Source organism: Agelaius tricolor, unplaced genomic scaffold (genome assembly GCF_023055355.1).
Source record: "Agelaius tricolor isolate 1412-34295 unplaced genomic scaffold, bAgeTri1.0.p SCAF_6, whole genome shotgun sequence".
Lineage (NCBI taxonomy): Eukaryota > Metazoa > Chordata > Aves > Passeriformes > Icteridae > Agelaius > Agelaius tricolor.
The window spans coordinates 3,218,194-3,240,389 of NW_027269266.1; the positions used below are offsets into that span (position 1 = coordinate 3,218,194).

Sequence of the window (22,196 nt, forward strand, 5' to 3'; positions counted from 1 at the left end):
TTTATCAAATATAGACCTGCAGTGCAACACCCATGCTTTCCAACAGGGCTCAGGAGCAGTTATTAACCAATCCTTTGTACTTCCAGGCCTTTGAAGATATTTACCTTGAAGATCGAAAAAACATAAAAACCATGCTGGAATATGCTGACAAAGTATTCACTTACATCTTTGTCCTGGAGATGCTCCTGAAGTGGGTGGCTTATGGCTTCAAGAAGTATTTCACCAATGCCTGGTGCTGGCTGGACTTCCTCATTGTAGATGTGAGTATCATTTTGGAACTACAGCATTTCTCATGTTGGGTTTTGCAGTGGGTGGGAAAGGGCTGTTAAGTTTGGCAGCTTTGCATCTGTGAAATGACAGCTGTCACTCTGATTCTGAGCATCAACCCTAGGCAGAGCCCAAAGGAGGTTTGGATGTGTAACTGAGCATCCCCAGAACCCAAAGCAAACAGGAACGCTGTCAGCGGTGACGTGGATGTGTCACCCTGCTAATCTGAGGCACATCCATCCCCTTCCCATCCTAGGAATTCTCCCTTTCCTTCAGCATTTAACATCTCATTCTGTTGCTGCCCATGGGTTTATGTACAATTCTACAAATGGGATGGGATTGCTGAGGAACCGCTGTTTATTTTCCAGCATCAGCCTCATTACATGGTTATGACAATGGGAAGATGCCAGCAGCTCACATCCCAGGCAGCAGACAAAGAACTTCATGTTACAATTTATGTTAAAAGTTTTTTGACCAATCACACAAAGCAAAAGCACACTGACAGTAGATTTATCCAACCACTATAAGCACAGGTACCTTTGGTTAAAACAGTTCTTGCTTATTTTGAGTACAATACCTGCTTGTAAGCCTTAAAACACAATGCACAGAGCTCCATTATTAAGCTTCAAACTTCTTAATATCTTGCTAGATATACTTTTCTGTAGCTTAGAGATTTATTCTAGCCAAGTGTAAATACACAGATCATTGTTTTATTTGTCCTTACTTTATACTTCTCATATAATTTTTATAGCTCTAATTGCAGCTCTGCTGTTTCTGAGGCCTGCCTTTTGCAGCTTTCCCAAAACCCTCTGATTTTAAGTATCTCCCCTCTTGGTACAACTAAAAAGAAACTTTCATAACTGTGTCATTTATTAACTGCCTTGTGTTTCATAGCTTTACTGTAGTCTGTGTATTACTTGCTTAAAGGATCTTTTTTGCTGTGGAGAGGTGAGCTTACTTTTGAGGACTAACTGCACCATTTTTTGCCACACTAAATGACATTTAAGGATTCCCACATTCCACACTCCCAGCTAGCACAGGGTCCAGCTACCCCAGCCTGCTCTGCACATGACCTGGGCACAGCAGTTTTGAGCAGATTAGAGGAGCTGTCCTTGGCCGAGCTCCTGGCCAGGGTGCCAGCAGTGTGTAACAGCATGTTCAGTTCTGGCTCCCAAATATTTACCAGTGCAGGAGTCCAGGAGAAGGTGTGAAAAGTCCTCTTGGCAAAGCGTCTTCACTACTACAAAACATCGCAAAATACTCCAAATCCTTGAAATACCACCACGCTTACTTCTACTGATTTAAGGATAATCCTCAGAAGTCTGAACAAAAGGAAGCTCATGCCCTGGGAGTGTTGCTAGTACCAGATTTGGCTCCTTCAAAGATTCTCTTTGAATTGATGTGGGATCTGCCAAATCTGGGAAAAGTCAGCAACACCGCGTCCCCCAGATGAAGTCTAACATTTCATCCCAGTGTATCAATGAGGAGGCAATAATCTCCCTGAGGCCACTTCTTATTAGCTTCAGGTATTAATGTGGGAGGCTGGCAGAGCTTTGCCATGATTATGTAATTTATTAAACTTCAGAGAAATTATTTTTCCCCATTTTACATCTGAACCTTGACTCCAGGGAAGAACTGCACTTTCTTTGGCCCCAGCCCAGGAGAGCACTTCAATGGGACAATTTGCTTGTTTGAAGTTATGGTCATGTTTAAGTGCACTGCTGGATCAGAGCCTTTGGAAACTTCTCCAGAGCTTTAATAAATTGATTTATGAAAAGGAAATTCTTTACATAAATTGTAGGCCATAAATTCTTCTTTGCATATATGCTTAGAAACCTTTTAAAGGAAAGGCACTCATTTTTCTCAGATTAGCTCCAGCAGAAGAGGAAGGCCTGGTTTAATTATTTAACCACAAAATTGGAATCTACCTGCTCCTAAGTTATGGCCCAGCTCTGAAAACTGTTCTTACTGTGATTTAGGTGACATAGCTTTTCTTTTCTTGTTCCTCCATCTCCAAAATGGGACTAATAGGACTCACCTAAAGTACTGGATGGGCTTCCAGGAATTTTTTGTTCAGTGAGCTTCTGAAGACTGGAAGGGCCAGATGAGGGATGAATAATGGCACAACCATAAGCAGAGGTCTTCCTGATGGGAGCAGCCCTGTGCAGAATCAATTCACTGAGGCAGCTTGGAAATCTGTTGCAGTTTGAAATTAGCCATACACCTGTAGAATAACATTTACACCAAAGGGAGTAAACCACAAAGCTAAATTCTGTCCTTTGTGTGCAAACCCCCTTGGAACAGGAGCCACACAAGAACACAAAGTCCAAATGTAAATTAGGTGCATGTTTGCCTTTTAATGGTGGAGTTTATAAAGACAGATTGGAGAAGCAGCTACAGATGGCCTGGGAAAGGGGCTTCACCATCCCCTGTCACATCCTGTGGCATAAAACAGGGGGGACACCAGCCCTGGGACTCCCCTTGTCCCCAGAAAATAAACCCCAGAGCCTTCTTAGTGACTCAGAATGTTTTATTATCTCAACCCACATTTAAATGTTCCACCCACATTTAAATGTTCATTTTGCAAGCTCCCAGTCCAACCAAAATTTGCTACACCCTTGAGTTGTTTTGGTTGTTGATTGACTCTAGGCCATCACTTGCTCTTTAGTGTTCTCAGTGAATAAATCTTTTCCCCCTGCACTATTCTTTTCTTAAAAATGTTTTCCCAGTGCAGATTATGAGAACCTGGTGTTATATTTTTAGCAGGTTTAACAGATGCTTTTCTCCTACCCCATTGCTAACCCTGCCACTCTGAATTGGCACAGTAATATCCTATAATTTTTCCAGCACACTTTTTATTTCAATTTACATTTTCTTTTTGGTGCTTTGAGAACCAAATCACTGCAACTGAGCTGCAGAAGGCAGTGAATGGGTGAATTAGCTGCTCCAAAAGAAGCAGATGAACCACTTGTCTGATTTTCTCAAATTTATTTGTTTAAAATTATTCACTTAAAAATTCCTGATCTGCAAATTATTCATTAGTGGTTTGGTATCAGTATTCAAAATTCAAGCTGCAGTGGTCGATTTTTGATTGGACATGTGAAACCATCTCTCATCTGTGTTTTCTCATTGTACAAATGCAACTCTGAATCTATTTTCTGTTTTGAATAATTCATAAAACCAGCTCAAAATTTGCATGTATTCACTATTTCTAAATAGGATTTGAACCCAGAGGGGTTATAAGCATATTGCTTCTGAATTTATTTTTTTTTCTATATATCCTGCCTTGTGAAAGACCTTTGACACTGATTTGGGCCAGTGGAACAGCAGTCTCCATCTGACAGTTGTGGATTACTAAAGAAAATTCTGTTTTGCAATGCCTAAACATCAAAATACAGAGTAATCCACAAACTGAGCTATTTGTGCTGGATGTAGAATCCCTAAAGGATGATCTCTGGTAATGGGCTTCTCAGCATCTCAAAGAAGTGTGCTAGGGGAGCAGAGAGTGCTTTCACATACATTGCAACACAATAATGCCCTCTCAACAACTCTGCTACAGATTTCTCTGGGAGGAAAGAGAAAGGGTTAATCAAACCACAAAATGCAGGCTCATTTCAGCTCAGGGCACCTGGGGAAGATGCTTTAGATGTCTGCTGGAAGTTGGGCATACTGAACAAACATCAATGCACATCCATACGAGTTACCCTGTGAAAAAGAAGTGTACTGCTAAAAGTAATGCCCTTCTACACTGCAAATATCAGCTCTCTGTGCTCATGAACTGCAGAGGTAGCCCTCAATCCACAGCTCTTTCCACATGAGGGAAAGTCAGATTGCAGTATATCTGTGCAGACAGATAGAAGTGTAGACAGACATCAACATCACCATCAGGAGTGACATTTATGCACAATCCTCTTTCCTTGGATGCATGTGCAAGTATTTCCACAAAGAACAGATATTTTCCAAACATCCATTCAATCAAAACCTCTTTGAACAAAGCAGATTAAGTGAGGAGCCTGAACTTGGCCAGGGCTGGAGACAAGTGGCACCCAACGTGTTTGTGGGAACTGCTCTCCACCAAGCCTGTCCTGCAAAAGCAGACAGAGCTGGGCTTTGAAATAAGGAGCAGAAAGACTCCACCAGCTGTGCAGGCTGGTGTCATGCTTGATGTTCCTTTCAATTGTTTCCTCTGACCTATAAATATTATCTTGAGCTTATCTAGCTTGAGCTTCAGCCAATTAATTCTGAGCTATGTCCCAGTCTCTGCTGACAGCGGATGGATTATTCCATTGCATGGTCAGTTTGGGAAAGACATCAGTCTGGGCTTAGCATCATTCAGAGTCAGGAGGTGTTGCAGTCAACAGCTTCTTCACTCACTGCTCATGCACTGGAGGCAGAGGTGAGAGGCTGGAACCCCAGAGAAGCTGTCACAGAAAGCTCATGGGAAAGAGGTGGGAACTCCCAACTCATTAGTGAGAACGCTCAGGAAAAAAGTCACAGTCAAGTTTCATTGCCTGTGGCATTCACAGAGAAATCCTCTTAAACCTGGACTAATGTCATCACTCCACAAAAGTCCATTATCACAAATCCATCATCTCCATTGCAGCTTTTGTGCTCAGTTTAATTGACCAAATTAGTCTCAATCCAGGCTTACAAAAACCCAGCCTGATTGTCCCGTTCTGATTTCAGAGATGAGGGTTTCTCCACCAATTCTTTCTAAGATTATCCTGTCTTTCAAGTCTTCACATGCAGAGAAAGCTATTTTCTTAAACAATTGCTTTGTTATGGATGTTGGCAGCCTCCTTCCCCTCCAACCATCTCCAGCAATGGGTGGTCCTTGCACTGTGTCCTGCAGCAGGGAGGGGAGAGCATCTCTAATTCTCAGTTTTTGCCCTGATGCCCCACTAGTTTCTCTTCACCAGGGATGAAGATTGTTCTTTCCACCCCTTTTCCATCTCCCCTGCCTTGGAGGGAGGGGCTCACAAGAGTTTTGGGTGGTGGATCTGTCTGCAAAACAGCTCAAGCATGGCTCAGCAATGGATTTGAAGGGCCAGGCATCTCAAAAAATTATTCAACAAATCCACTAGGCAGGATTTTGTAGATGCTTTTATGGAAATGAAATTATATGTATTTTTCACTCTCCTCAATAACTTTTGCGAGTGATTCTAACACAGCATGTTTCTGGTGTTTGCCTGGAGCTGCTCAGTTGGTAACTGGAGATTTGTATTCCCCAGTGAGCAGCTCTCCAAATTTCCTGTTTGCTGCCAAATTTCCTGTTTGCTTGTTTGAGATCTACTCATGGATGTTCAGGCATTAAATGCACCATCACTTTCCCTGAACACTTAAACAAAAATAAAGATATTATGTTTTCCAAGATAATTCCTGGAAAGCACTTGCTCTAAGATTTCTGCTTTAAATACTTCACTGTCAGACAAGTTAAAAAGCAGCCAATCCTTGAATTTGAGATGAACATTTTGAAACAGTCTTTCTCTCCCTAGTTAAAATTGAATTGAATTAAATTATGCCCTTGTGTCGGATTGTCTTTAAGTGACAATTAAAAACTTGCTGTGTGAAGTAAATATTGATGGCTTATGATTACTTTAATTGTTTTTTTCCATCTGTATTTCCTGTTGATTAACAAGGTGATTTCTGTTTGCTGTACCAGTAATTACACAATCTGCTGTAATGAGTCGTTCCCAAACAGCACTGAAATCCAATTTGTATTCTTGGGACATTACCCTAAGAGCATGTGAATTTTGTCTAGTTTCTGTTCAGAAAAGCACAGAGGAGCAGAAAAATACAACCGAGGCAAATTAAAGATAATATGTCTTGTCACTTGAAGCAGCATCTTAAGAGAGAACTTATTAGTGCTCTCTGTGAGCTGTCAAAAGTCCATGGGTACAGCAGGGTATTATAACTTCAGAGTTGAGTTTTTGACTGGCTTTTTCCCAGTTCCTCACAGCAAATGCTCACGTAGGATTTTTGAAGTTGTCTCAGTGCACATTCTTCTGAGCCTCCCTGATGGCATAAACCTCCCAGATAACCAATAGGAGTGAGATTCCCTCTCCAGAAGCCAGGGAGCTCGGTTTTGAAGAGAAAAATAAAAAGGAAAAAGAAAGAAAGAAGGAGAGAGAGAAAAAAAATGCTCTTTTAGTACATATTGGCTAATTGAGGATAAGTGACAAGAAAAAAAATCTGCATGAAGAAAGGTGGTTCTAATGTGTGTTAGCAGGTCAGTGGAGGCTGTAAATCTCCCTGCTGCCACCCCACACTTTATCTCAACACAGCACATGCTAAAACATCCTAATGTCTGGTCTTATCTTGGTTTGCACCTCATGTTTGTTACCACATGGGTGCTAAAAGGGGAGAACCCAAGCTTTGCCAGGAGGAAGCACAAGCTGAGTTTCAGACAAGGCACAGCAGGACAAAACGTGCTGTAGCTGCAGGAAAAGGGGTGGAAAACAGAGGTGAGGAGAAAAGTCCACTGTAAGCCTAGTTCACCATCTGCCTGCACCTTGCAAAGTGGTTGGGAGATGAATAATTACTGCAAATGCTGAAGGATTTCAATTACTGAAGCAGATTTTCAACTTTCAAAAGTGCTGTAAAAAACCCATCTCCACTCAGATCTTGCTGAGCTAGATTTACCAAACGTTTTTGTTTCTCAAAGTTATTTAAAGATGGAGCACTTTTCAGTCCTTTTTTAGAAGACTATGCTTAAAATGAAAATAATTAATAAAATCCTGGAGTTCTTGCATGCAGCTTGCTTGACCCTTTCCATCACTGGGAGCGGAGCTGCCAAATTCCATCCACAGGGATGTTCTCCCTTGCATGGAAGAGCTGAGCTGGGAGAGACACATTGGCTGTATTTACCAGTGCAGAGTCTCACAAAGTCTCCAGGGACAGAGGAGGATGGGGAACTGTCCCACAGTTCCTCTCCCTGATGACCAGCACCTTTGAAACCCCAGCTTGCAGATCAAAAAAACATCTTCCCACCGTCCAGGATGGTCAGGAGCTCAAGAGACTCCTCCTGAGGGGGGGGGGGAAAGGAAGAAATGAAGGGGTAGAAGCAGCCTGCAGAGGGACAGGGATTCTTTATAAGTGAGGGAGAGATGAGAGGAATTGGGATGAAACTTGAAAGCTGTGCCTTGGTGGTGTGGAGACTTTGTGCAGACCTCCTACCCTGGTATGGCTGACTTTGGGGTGTTTGTGCTAAGGCAAATGAAGGTTAACATTCCTACTTTTGGTATGTACTCCTACTTGTACATTATCCTTCCTGGCAGAAGTCAGGCGTCCTACAATTCTTCAGAGTCCCTCTCCATTCTGGCAGATTTAATACAATATGGACATACTCAATACAATTCAGGATCAATCAGGTTCAAGAACCCAACCAAATTGAGCTGATTTTCAAGCCAAGGCTTTCCTGTTTCCCACAACAATTTGTTATTTTTTCATATTGATTTGGAACATCTGGTTAAATAAATGCTTTAGGGAAACAAGCAAATCCAGAACAGCACCTTGAGGAGGCAACACAAACAGATTTTTTCTCTTTTGGTTGTGCTCACTGGGTTGGTTTGGTTGGTTTGGGGCTTTTGATTTTCTTTAGGTTTGGGGCTTTTGTTGGGGTTTTTTGTTTGCTTTTGTTGTTGTTGTCATTATGTCATATCTAAGTAGGGTTCATTCTAATCCTGTCCAGAAAGAAACTTGCCTTCACCTCAGCACCTCAACTCCCACCAGCTGGGATGGAAATGCAGCAGAGTCTATGGGGCTGAGCCCCAGGGAAATGTTCTGCCAGGATCACTGTGTTCACCCCTGGCATGGTAACCCTGCCTTCACAAAATAAATAATAACCAAGTCCACTCCTGACTGCAGCATTCAGCATCAGGAAAGCTCCCTGGGATGAAACAGGAGGTGGCTTTGGAGACCTCTTTTTAGGGGAGAAAGTCTTTTCTCTCCAGCTGCCCTGAATCCAGGCTGTCTCCACACAGCATCTGGATGAGAAGCAGAACATAGTTGCTGATGAAGCAATTGTTTTGCTCTAAATCATAACAGAAACACCAGACTTTTCAAGGCACCTGCACCTGCACAGCCACTGCAGAGGGAGCCCTTGGGACTTGGCCAAGCTTTGTCTGATCAAGTTACATCATGTGATCCCCAAAATTCACAGGAATCCCTAGCAGCCTGCCTGGGAAAGTGGCACCAAGCCTGACAGAGTTTAGACAATGCTCCATGGCACAAGGTGTGACTTTTTGGGTGATCTGTGCAGGTCCAGGAGTTGGACTCCATGATCTTTGTGCATCCCTTCCGGCTCAGCAGATCCTGTCATGCCGTGATCCCTACCCAGTGCTAATAAACTGGATGTCAAGGTGTGGCAAAAGTGCCTGTTTGCAGTAAAAAGGTGAATTGAGACGAGCTGAAAATCCATTTGTACGTGGTGATGGGGGAGAAAAGTGCAGATCAATAAGTCAGTTTGCTGCCTGGCTGGATGACAGCTCACAGTTGACTCGCCCTCGGAAATTAGCTGAGGTTTAATTCTTGATTCTCAGCCATCTGCCCTGGGAATTGACTGGAGCTTGTTAGAGAAGCCTGAGCAGGTGTAGGGGAGGTGACAGATTAAGAGAACAGCAAGACATAAAGAGGTTCTTCAGGAAACCGCCAGGAAGCAATTAGGATGCAGGAATGATTTATTTAAAAGCATTTAACCCAACAAGAGTGGCACATGCTGTTTGCAACAAGGCTGCCCTCTGAAAAGGAAACATTGTCTTGAAAAGCTTGGACATGAGGACCTGGAGACAAGCTGAGAACATGGAATATTAAAAGAATTTTATAGCCTTAGTCTGAGTAGTAGATGAAGGGAAAAAAAAATTTAAAAGGTGGAAAAGTCCCAGAGAAACAAAAAAACTCAAAAAAAACCCTCCCAAAAAACCTCCAAAAAAACCAACAAAAAAAGAAGTGTATGAAGCAAATGAGTTTTTAAACCTGAGTAATAGGAAGTAGCACTGGGCTTTCCAGGAAATAATTTTTGTTTATAATTAATCTAGGCACTCGTGTAGCCCATCATGTTATAATACATGAGAGCACTCCAGGAGCAGTAATGAACTGCTGCAGTGAGGGAAGCCCTTTGATAGCTCATTTCCAGACACATTTTTCACCTCCAGGCCATGGAGCAACCCCAGAGCAGCCTTAACAAGTTTTTAGTCTTTACCTGAACATGAGGGCTGTGATTCAAGGAAACAGGGAGCAGAGATGGGAATTTAGGTCACCTTAGTGTCTCTCTAGTGTCCTATTTTTAAAGACTTTCCTTTAACTTTATGCCTTTCTTTCATAATGTGCAATTTCTGGATTGGCAGGTACAATCATAGAGTTTGGCATCTGTATGGAAGAAAATGCAGTGTCAGAATGAAAGGACAAAGGGATATTTTAAAAAATAAAATAACATTAAAAATCTGCTCAGAAAGGGTGGATGCTGAAAGGAATACCAGCCTCATTACAAGCTCCCTTTTCCCAACCATATTTCAGGGAGCCAAAAGAAGTATTTCCATGTATTTCAGTTTATTTGCAAAGCCCCATTTCCCTGCAGGTTTTCCAGCTTGTATCTGGGGTAAGACTGAATTTTGTTCCTTTTCAAATCAAGGGGAGAAACTTTTAACTTCAGGCCTGGCTCTGAAAGATGCTGGACAGTGAAGAGGTCTTTAAGTGATCCTATCCTTGGCAGAAAAAGACAGTGTTAGCGTTCAGAAACACATAATCACATAAGAGATTATATGCAGGTGCTTTTATCAAGAGCTCTGGGTGTCAGGAGTATTCAACTCAAACCTGACTCCGACCATACATTCGAGATGATCGTGTTTTTATATTCTATCATTTTATAACTTTCATGTTAATTATTAAACTTATATTGCTCTATTGTATACATAGATTTCAGCTAAGCATAGCCCCCCTTGAATTTCCAACATAGTTTCTCATGATTCTTCTTATGATTATACAATAATTATATTTAGTTACTAAACAATCATCACATCTAACAATTATATCATTTATCATACTGCTTATGCAGGTGCCGTGATCTGAGAAAACACAAAGCCTAACATTTTCAGAGTCTATCTTTAACATTTTCCAAGGCTCCACTATCAACAGGAGAGGCCAGGCTGGATTGAAAAGAGGCACCCACAGCAATCCAAGCACTATTTCTTCTATTTTTATTTTTTATAAAAGACACAATTAGAGAGGGAGAGACAGGTGTTTCTGGGGCACACAAAAAGCTATTTGAAAGCACCAGGGGCCTGCATTAGCTGGAACTGCTTATTTAAATAAGTGGCCAGAGCTTTCAGCTCAGCTGCTGTGCTTCCATTCAGATGTCTTTTTTTATTTTTTTTTTTCCTGCTGTTCCCTCCCCTCTAATTTGAGCAAGCAGGTTAATTTGATGAAATCCCTGGCTGCATGAAGTGTATGCTGTTGCCCATACCAGGAAGGAGGTCTCCCCTTCTCCCTGAGACAGAGACTCACAGGGTCTCAGATGTGTGCAGCAGCAGGCATTTAGTGAAGATTCTGCTTGGTTTTAGGATTTATTTGATTATCCAAGGATGATTTTTGCTGTCATTTAGGCAGAATTCCTTGCTTTCAGGGCTCTGCTATTAATTCACCTCAGTGGTAATCAGGGGTTAATTAAAACATGCCTGCCTTGGGATGGTGCTGCTCAGGTCTGTCTGCTTCCAGCCTGGTCCAGTGGATGCTCCCAGGTTATCTGAAATCATGTGCTTTTAGGAATAAAAAAATAAAAAAAAAAAAAAAAAAAAAAGAGAGAGAGGAGCAGCCTTTTAGCAGTTTATTTATTCCAGTTTTTTCCTTGCTGTAGGAACCTCACCAGCCCTGGGTGAAGCACTGCTCCCAAACTCTGTGCCCTTGACTCCCTGTCACCCCCCATGGATGGGAGTCTGTGGAGGCTGCTAATATGATATTAAAATGTGTTCATGTAGGGAGGAACTCACTGCTGCTCTAAATGCAATCAATCCTTGGGAAAAAAACCTCTATGATCTTCTAATTAAAGGTTTTTTTCCCTCCTTGTGCTGCATTACCACACTCCCTACTTTGTAATTGTTTTTCTGCCACCTTAAAATTCTGTTCTGGTGGCTTTACTGGGTTTACATTGGTTTACAACTCTGATTGCTTAGGTCACTCTCAGATAATGAAGGTACATAAAATTACTGTAGAATTTTATCTCTGTGTGTTCATGGTGAATAATTTAAATAGTCAGACAATGCTGCACATCTGTAACTGGTGAATGACTCTGAGACCAGCATGAGCACATTGGGAATTTAACACTCCTCCAGGTACCACCTGGACACATACATAAGTCATATTTCTTAGCTTAAGAATGACAGAAATTCTGCAAAATAGTGAAATTATGACAAGAAATTGGAAATTACTGAAAAAATGTTCGGTTTCCTATACAAGACTTTGAAGTGGATTGTCAAAATTAAGGCATTCAGAAATTACTCTCATTAGAGTTATATTATGTATTTATTTATATAATTTATACAGCTATCAGTGAGGCTAACCTTTCATCAGAGATTCTCCCCTGTGTTCTAGCCCTCTAAATTCATTGATTCTTCTTGATTTTGCCTGGAAACACATATGAATGTCATACAGTGGGACACTCCAGACCCCAGCTAATGCCACAAAGGCACAAAGATACCAGGAGATTGGCTTTCAAAACACCAGTCACAGGTTTGTTCACCTCCAGGGCTGGTATTTCCAGTGCCCAGTGCACCAGAATTAAAAGCTCTTATTTTTCCCTTGATCATGAGACTGAAAATGGCAACTATGAAAGCAGTGGGGCCTCATTTATCTCTTCCTTCACCCAACCCCAGGCATCTGTCATGGAAATTATTGTAAAATTTATACAGATAAACTTGTGTGTAGGTATATAGAAATATGTGGGAATATAGAAATAATGTGGGAATGTAGAAATATGTGAGGATATAGAAATACAGGTCTGTATTTATTGACACAATATTCTTATAGATAGATAAAGATAAAAGATAAAGATCACCAGATCTTTAAAGATCACCAGATAAAAGATAAAAATACCAGGTAAAGATAAAGATAAAACTATCTCTGGGCAAAGAAAGTTGGGAACAGGGGCGAAAATCTTCCCTGAATTCCAGGATCAGAGAGAGCTCCACCCTCTCTGCCTGTCTATGATAGCAAGAAGTTGAATGGTTTGGGTAGGATCCACAAGGCTTTGCCAGGAGCCTGAGCTTTGCTGGCAAACTCTGCCATTGAGCTGGGCAGTAAATGCTGACTCTTTCAGGGTTTCCACTCTTTTGGGCTGGAATAAATTTTGGGAAGTGTCTGACAGTGCTGAGGCTGGGCTCTTGGCTGTGCTGAGATGATCCAGCATCCAGATGAGGGAATGCAGAAGGGAAGAGTTAATGTAGGAAAGGAATTGAATCACATCCTAGTCCATGGGGTTAGTGAGACCTGTGTCTCATTTATTCTGATTTATGAGGACCTGTCTCCCCCTCAGGGACCCTCAGTGCTGGCCAGGTTGTGCACTGGACTTCAGGTTAGGCAGAAAATTCCAGTAACAGCTCAAATATTCTGCAGGGGACTTCATGGACACCAAGTGAGCAGCACGCCAAGGGGATAAGGAACAGTCTAGACCCAACACAGGGAAACTCTTCCCTGGTTAAGTTAAAATGGAAAGCTGTGAAAGCTTTAGTAAGATCTAGCAAGCTCTGGAAAGACCTCCAGGGGAAATGCTGGAGGGAAATGGGAGCTGTGATAAATCTGCTTGGTTCAGAAGTGCACAGGAGGATGAGGGATTCCACAGCTTGCCTATAACCTGCTGTGAAAAAGGTGAAGTTGAGGTGAAAGCTCAAGGTCAACAGAAAATTGGGTGTTTTATGGGAAATGGCTCCAAGCAATAGTGAATCCTTAGGATTCACTGTCTCTACCACATTACAGTGCTGCTTCAGGGGTAGGTTTTTACAAAAACCTACAAAACCCTTTGCAAACAGGTACTGAGAAGATTAGAAATGTGTGTGTGACTTATTCTGAATCTGGAGGTTACATTGACCCTAGAGGTGTTTTCTGGGTGCCAGCACATTTTTGATTCTGAGCATAGCACAAAGCAGAACTTTGGAGCAGCTCTGGGCTGCATAGCCTTGCAACAGTAAAAAAAAATAACAGAAATAGCTGACTTCACCTTTTGTTGTGATTATGTGGGGCAGTCAGCACCAATTTTGAAAACTGCTTGATTTTTTTCCTAAAAATAACCTTCTGGGTCACTTTTAATCAAGTCCAAATGGCCAAGTCCCTGCGTTGGTAATTCTCCTATAAATAAAACTTGACAGGGATACCTTCAAAACCAACATCCAAGCATTTAAACAAGTTGTCTCCAACTCTGTTCTGACTCCAGCCTTGTAAATCATTGCCAAATATCACACAGCTTCATGACCTAATCCTCTGCAGAGATATCTAATGCTGTGTAAATCTGTGTCAGGAGGGCAACACCACCTGTGATGTGTCTCAGGGTGACATTGGTGGCTCTCAAAAGAAAATGGGAACCCTCTCAGATCCACTCCAAAGGAAAGGAGAACCCACTCAGATCCAAGTCTGGTCTTGCAGGATTTGAACCAAAAACCCTCTGCCTTTGCAGAAAGGGCAGCTATGGGACACAAATCCAGGATGAAGGAGGAATTGTGCAGATGCTCCAACCACAGCAGTTTGAAATCCTTGATAAGATCTGACTTTGTCATAATGGGTGACACTAGCAAAGAAGGGTGTTGGGTAGCCTCTATTTGATTAATTTTCAATTAAATATCTACATTCATTTTATGGATCAATTTTATATATTAGTTAGCTTCCCTTAGTGTGTGAGTGTATGGATCTTTGTTTCTGTCTCTGAGCATACAATCATTGAGCTGTTCTTCTCATTCCTTCAGCCTTTCTGGATAGAAAACTCCAAGGTTTTGTGAGGTTAAGGCTGTTTCCAGCAAAGACAGAAATATGTGCCACAGTGCTTCTCTTATCATGTATTCTCCTACATGCCAGTTATTTTTTAGACTTTTAAGATGACTTAATTGAATGGTTTTAGTATATAACTGTGGTGCACATTATATACAATAATATATTAGTAATTATAATATTTAATAATATAAATTATAATATTATATATGTTATATAATATTGTATATATTATATAAATATATAATATAAATTATATTGCATAATATATCATAATAATATAAATTATAATATTTAATAATATAATGTTTAATATAATTAAAATTACTAATATATTAGTAGTTATATACTAATTACACATTTGCTTAGTGCTGTTAGACAAATCCTCAGCCCTTTACCATTATTTAGTGGGAAGAGTGAATAAAAGGAGGATTTGAACTCTGTGTTGATGCAGCTTCAGAGTACAGGATGTAAACCAGGCTGGTGAGAAACAGGGAAGGCAGAAAATGGGTGCATTAGTGAGCTGAAGGTGGTTTTTAAGTTAAACCCAGATTTTCTTCTTCAACTGTGAGCTTTGGGTGAGCAGGATTGAAATCCCATCACTCCTCCAGGTGGAAGGAGCATGTCAAACCTGTGGCATTGCTTACTTTAAAATGATTTAGGCATCATGCTCAAGTCACAGGTTCAGATCTGCTGTCCCAGAGATGGAAGCCAAGGATTGCTGGTGATTTTTACTTCCTCAGTGTCTATGAGGCCCAGGACATCAGACCCTGAGCCCAGTCTGCCTGTCTAGTGTGATGTCCTTCCAGGGCACTCAGCCCCAAAAGGCAGAAGTGTTTACTGAGCCCTTTGTTCTGCCCCAGCTGCTGGGGCTGCACACAGGAGGTGAGTCTGTGTCACACCTTGTTAATGAGTGACAAGTTCCAGGGTGACAGCCAGCCTCTGTGCCACTTAGGCATCTGCAGGAGGGGGGCTGACTGATCCTGGCACAAACCCCAGCTCAGGCTGCGTTTCTCTGAGACCTCCTGCCCTTAGTCCCCCACATGACACAATAAAGCCATCAGCAGGTAAATAATTTAACAAATTGAGCCAGTTTTGACAAAGTGCTTAGCTGTGCAGGCAGCACTGGTGTGTAAATAAATGCATATTCAGGAGAAAAGCTGCTCCACAGGGGACACTCTTGGGATCTAGGGCCCAGGTCTTGCCTTGATTTATCCCAGACCTCGTGGGTGATGCTGGGCTGGTCAGCCAGCAGTGGGCTTCAGAGTGAAAATCACCCCATCCTAAAATTAAAAGGAAGGTTTCCCTCCCGAGCTGTCAGTGTTCAAGGAGGTGCTGGAGTTTCCTAACAACAATTTTTTATAATGTAGAGGAATCCCTGCTTTTAGGCTTAGCTGCTATCTTGAAAATGACAACAGCACCCACTCCTCACAGATGAGCTTTGCACACTCCCATTGGTATGAGATATCCAATACTGTGATAACTGGGGCTGTGAGAATGGTAAGTAAGAAAAATAAATAAATTAAAAGGAAGATAAGTAATACACACAGGCTTCTCCTTCTAAAAAGATAGTATTTTATAATGTGGTGATTGATTCTGGTTGGCTTTTTTTGGTTATTTTGGGTTTTTTTAAAACATGCAAATTGGCATGATACCTACAGTGTTGGAGAGCTTTGTTTGTTTTCACTCTTTGCTCAGTAAGATTTCAGGCTGTGAACACTGATTTGAGCATGCAGAACCCTATTGCTCCATATGTTGATAATCTCCACTGCCACTCAGTTAATTCAGAGTCCAATCCAGTGCCTGATACCACCCACATTTCTGACCAACTAGGGCACTACAAAAGCTCTGAGAACACGAAGAGCATGGGAACCCCTCCATGCTGCTCCCAGATTCAGGAAGTTCATTTCAAAGGAATAGTCTTTGAAAGGTGTGAACCTCAACACTGAGCACCTGCCAAATTTCCATCTCCTTTAGAGACTCCAGAAACCAGAAAAAGTGAGTAAGAGCAGAATGGAAGAGCCATGCCCATCATTCTTTTAAGGTCTGTGATATAATCATGTCTGCCAGCAATGCAGAAGACTTGTTTCTAATCACTTAGTTGAAGACTAGTGATTAAATGTAAATACCAAAATCCTTTTTCTCTGCTGGAAAGGGTTAGATGTGCTTTCTTCCAAAAAGCTCTAAAATGTAACATTTATCTGACTCATTTTTGGGTAGTGGAACATACACACACCTTAGGGAGTGCACAGAAAATAGCACAGAGTGGTGGGTCTGTTATGGTGATCTTCTTCTCCTCCACTTTGTGAAGAATCATCTTCTGTGTGGATCCAATGTAATAGCTCCCATTTAAGATTTTTTTCCCCACTGTCCCACTAACCAGCTGTTTCTTTCCAGGGAGGAAAGCCAGAAGAGAAGGAAATTATAGTGAATATTTTCACCCCCTCCATGGGAGAGAGAATGATGCATCTGACTCCATCTTACCAGAAGGCTAATTAATTACTTTATTATACTATATTATTCTATATTATATTACACTATATTACATCTAAACTGAACCTGCCAAGCACTCCACTCTGCACACACTGCACAGAATCTCGTGACTGTCACCAACAGTCCCAGCTCTCACACACACACCTGGCCCTGATAGGCCAAGGAACAAAACACCATCACTGTGGGTAAACAATCTCCATATTGCATTCTACTTTGGCACAACACAGGCACAGCAAATAAGATAAGAATTGCTTTTCCTTTCTCTGAAGTTCAGAGGATGTGAAACAGAAATATTCTTGGGAAGAACTGTGCCTTGCTTTTCTCTGTGACGAAAAATGTGGCGACAGGAAAATGTCAGGAGCGTTCTAACAGGTTGAATTTTCCCTTTTTTGTCTCCATCCAGGTCTCTTTAATCAGCCTGGTTGCCAACACTCTTGGATACTCTGAGATGGGTCCCATCAAATCCCTGCGGACCCTGCGTGCCCTGCGGCCGCTGAGAGCCTTGTCACGCTTTGAGGGGATGAGGGTAAGAGGACACAAAACATCCCTCAGAGCTCACCTTGGTGTGCATCAAAGGGTAACAGGGGATTGCTGCACGTGGCTTTGTCAGCCAAAGCAAATGAATGACGGTGCTTTATCACGGCAACAAAGAAACCCCTCCTGGGTCTTGGTTGTATCATTACATCTTTATCCTTGGGTGGATTTAGTGATAAACTAATCCTGGTGCCTAACTTGTCACACTACACTTTAAAAAAAACAGCCTTTTGGGTGAAGAATCATCTGGTTATCAGCTACCTCTCCATTATAAGGTGTATCAGGGGAGCAGCCAAGCTAAAGTTTGCTCCCTGTTTTGACATGTGTTAAAATGAGAGTGATGAGAAAGTTCTTAAGGACGTTTTCACTAATAATTAAGGCAAAACTTAGAAATGCTCACCTTTGTGTGGATCAAAGTGTAATAGGATTGCTGCACATGGCTTTGTCAGCCAAAGCAAATGAATGACAGTGCTTTATCACAGCAACAAAGAAATCCCTCCTGGGTCTTGGTTGTATCATTACATTTTTATCCTTGGGGAGATTTAGTGATTTAGTGATAAACTAATCCTGGTGCCTAACTTGTCACACTACACTTTAAAAAAAACAGCCTTTTGGGTGAAGAATCATCTGGTTATCAGCTACCTCTCCATTATAAGGTGTATCAGGGGAGCAGCCAAGTTAAAGTTTGCTCCCTGTTTTGACATGTGTTAAAATGAGAGTGATGAGAAAGTTCTTAAGGATGTTTTCACTAATAATTAAAGCAAAAATTAGAAATGCTAAAGATAGGGAAAGCAAATGAATGAATGATTTTTTTTCCCCTTTGAACAGATTGCAGTTTTAATCAAGAATGTTGGGATTAACATTAAAATCATGCAGCTTGTGCTTGTTGCTCCATCTTGTGCATCCATCTCTTTCTTTTCTGCATTCCTTTGCCACCATGGCTATATTCCCACAGCATACCTGTTTATTTTTTAAGCTTACCTGCTAAGAAGAACCAATTATTGTTTAGATAAGCACTTTATTTAATTCCTCACACCATGCATGACATGCAGGTGGTGACAGCTGTGTTCTTACTGCTAACCCTGCAGATTGCATAGCAAGGTAAAGCAAACCTGTGACAAAATTCTGTGTCAAATTATATCAGTGACCCCAAATCTCTCTGCTAGACCAAGGAAAATGCTTCATATTTCACAGTGATGTATATTCAGGGTAAAGCTTTCCTGCAGACAAAATTTTGGTCTGAATCATCAGTGACTAAATGTGTATTTCATGCACTGATCTCCCAGCAATGAATTATTCTCATTGCAATGCTCTCACAGCAAGAGACTGAAGGCTGGAGGACCTAACATCTGAGATGAGCCAGGAAATATCACCACATAGCAGTGTAGGAAAACCCCACATCCATTCTTTTCCTCTTCTGTGGATGACCAGATTTGGCAATATAACACTTTGCTCCAAAGATTTTGTGATTAGCTAAATCATATTATTTTTGTGGATGAAGATGAGGCAAGTATTGTTGCAGACCACCTCTGTGTTGGTACTAGGACCAAAAAGATTCAAAAGGCTCTGTTTATCCAGGCACCCAAACCTGAATTGCTCACAATCTTTCCAGCAGTCAGGCAATATTTTGCAGGTAATTGACCAAATAACACAAAACCAAAGTGCAAAGACTCAAAGTGAGGTTGCACTACTGACAATAATTAAAGCTCTCACTCCTGTCATTTGATGACCTCACTCTAAGTCTTTATTAAACATTCACAGATGGAACTATTTCAGCATTCAGTATTAGCAAAAGCAGGAGTTTAACTGCCAGAGTGATTTGGGCACAGATTCTCTCAAATCAGTTTAGACTTGGCTTATGAAGGCTTAGCTTTTACTGGTGGATTTACAAGCCCAAGCAAAACTCAGTGTGTTCTAAGCTGACATACAATTGTTTGCTCATGATTCCACATCAGTTTAACTAAATTGGATTCAAACCTGAATAGCAGTGGGGAAATGAGCCAAAAACATCAGAAAAGCATTAGTAGAATAGAGAAAAAGTAACATGAAAACTCATTTTTCTCTGAGAATAGCAAGAGGCTGGCTTGATGAAGACTTTAATGTGGATCAGCCCAGCAAATTTCCTTCCCTGACTCAATATCCCCTTTTCTTTCCTGTACCATGGCTGCAGTTGAAACATATTCAGTCATTCTGAGCTATCAGAGGTGGTGAATTAGCTTGTAAACCATGATAAAGTATAATTGAGAATACGTGCTATTGGAAAAGCAAATCATTTTAGTTTTAGTTTGTCTAACCACACTTAACAAGACTAGGGACAGTTAGACCTTTCATTATTAGGAGTTCATATGCTCCAAAATGCACAGGAAAATTGCCAGCACAGGGATGGATTAAATAATGATAATGTTGAGAAGCAAACACTGACAGTGAGAAAATCATTAATAGTTTGTTCTATTATAATGCCTCTTTCTTGAATAACTGAAACATCTCTGAAGGGCTAGAACAGGAGCAAGAAAGTTCTCATTTACTGCAGTAAGAGACTAATTTTACCCATATTGTTGTGCCTAAATTTTGGAAGCAATTTTTCCTGAGACAAAGGCACAGAGTAGCACTTGGGTGGCCAAGAGAATCTGTTGCCATCAGACCTCAATTCTTTCCCTGTCTTCAGACAGTCCTGTGCAAGTTTGACACAAGCCTCAGCAGCTCCTGTGCCATGAGAGGTCTGCAAAACAAGGGTGAACTGGTGCCATCCTGCCCCTCAATCCTCAGAGAAAGACCCCAGAAAAACCAGGATCCCACCTGACAGAGGCTTTACACTCATGAGCCCAGAATAAAGAACCTTAGATCTGCCTGTCCCCAATAATGACATCTCTTATGTCTCCCCATTTGCTGTCCATCAGGGAATTGTTTCAGAGGTGGCACTTCCCTGCAAGGGAGGTTATTTTAGAAGGATGTATTTACAGTGTTTTAGGCAGTATTTTAGAAGGATGAAAGGGATGATGAGAGACCATTTATTGTGAAAATGATACTGGGCAAAGTCATGGTGAGACTGCTGCAAGATGTATGCAGGAAAGAAACAGCATAATTAATGCTAGTTAGCATGATTTCATGGGAATAGTTCTTGTAAAACTGATATGGGCCTTTGATTTGATTACAAATTATGCTGATGACAGTAACTGTGCTGATCCAGAATCCTTGGATTTCAGAGAGGAATCTGATACCATGAGATATTGTGATGCAAACACGAGCTTTGTACCAAGACAAGTAAACACATTTTAAAATGGGTGATGGATCCCCAAAAGTAATTGTAAGCAGTGTCCACCCTGTAAATTTGGTGATGAGCATCTCAGGGTGAGGAATTGTTCAGAATGAGAACTGTCTTTAATCTGTACTTTAACAGCATCTGGAAGAAAATATAAAATATTTGCTGGCAGCACTCAAAATCAGTGTAAGTGAAATTACAGATAAGGGAATTATGCTGGCTGATCTGGATCACAGTGAAAAATAGATCTGTTGTACAACACACATTTTAATGAACCCACATACATTGGCTACCTCAGGAGGAGGAATGCAGGTCACTCTGGGGGATGTTTCTTGGAAAACAGCAGCTGAGGAGGACACAGGGATCAGGATGACTGTTCAGCAGGACACAGGCTTTGGGGCCAGTCTGACCAATGAGGTGACTGCCAGAATCCCAGAATATGCAGGGGAATAACCCAGGAAACAGAGGGACAGTGCAGTGCTTCAGCACTGGAATTCCATGAAAGTGCTGGAAAGGGTGAATTAAAAACGGGAAAGTCTCTGCAGGGAACTATGAGTGTGATTAAAAATCTGAAAGAAACATGATAGCTACAAGGAAGCTCTGATTTTTTAATTACCCAGAGCAATGTGCAGTGGTAACTCCCCCCGCCCAGTGAAGATGGGAATGATAGGAGAAGACATCTAAGATAAGATGCCTCAAGTTCAACAAATTCCACCCAAAAATGCAGCAACTGTTTCTAAAACTGAGGACAAAGGGCACCAGGAACAGATTATCTAATAATACATTCTTTCCTCCATTATTTGACATCATGACACTGTAAATTAGATGTCTTTGCAAAAGCTGTGCCTGAGCTTCACTGGGAGTTTTAGTCTGGGCCTGAAATCACTGGGGGGAGTCTGATGGGCTCTATCAGAGCAAAGGGGGATTAACTCATCGTGCAAGTCTATTTCTGGATTAAAAATCTGAATCAGCTTTGGTTGAGGAGGTGGCCTGTGGGATCAGGGGAGCTGGGGACCAAACACAGGTTATATAGATTGCACCACTCTGAGTTAGGGCAGAGGGTGGCTCAGTTTCCAGGATGTCCCCAGAGAAGTCACCTGGAAGGTGGTTTCACCTGTAAAGGTACTGATGGAAACCAGCAAGTATGAAACCTTTTCTTACACATGGATTTATGTGCTGCTATTCCAAAGTGCAGCAGAAATTCCTCCTTTTCCATGGCAAAATGTGCAACTTTTAATATGAATTTATGATAATCACCTGCCTTTATGTATCCAGGTCTTCCTCTTACCTGTCTCAGTGCAAAACTTCCACCAGAACAAATGGCATCACCCTGGTGTAAGAGCAGAAGCAGTGAGGGAAGAATGAACCCTCCTGTTAATAATTAATTCAGAGAGGTGCTGCAGGATTTGCTCCAGCCTCATGCCTTGTTTTGTTATCTACAGGCCATTGAACATAACTCAGCAGAAGGGAAAAAGCAGGATGTGGGCATGGCCATCACTTGTCCTGCTGAAACCTGGGTTCAGCAGCACATGTAACCAAATACATGTGGTTTTTGCTGGCATGGGTTAAAAATGAAGAAAAATATTGTTGTGCTGAGAAGCAAATGAAAACTTCTTTGACAAGAGCCAAGGCTATATCCAAACAAGCCCTTGATTTGGAAATTATTTGGCATTTTGGT

General features: G+C 41.5%; 1 protein-coding gene across 5 annotated transcripts in view; it reads left to right on the forward strand.

The window, feature by feature from the left end:
• Nucleotides 1–22,196, forward strand: part of LOC139590792 (sodium channel protein type 5 subunit alpha-like) — a 218,195-nt gene that overhangs the window by 177,920 nt on the left and 18,079 nt on the right. For all 5 annotated transcript variants that reach the window (XM_071428529.1, XM_071428526.1, XM_071428525.1 and 2 more), the window contains 2 exons: nt 87–260; nt 17,129–17,251. In XM_071428529.1, the coding sequence (XP_071284630.1) occupies nt 87–260; nt 17,129–17,251 (297 nt within the window). The remainder of the gene's footprint in view (nt 1–86; nt 261–17,128; nt 17,252–22,196) is intronic.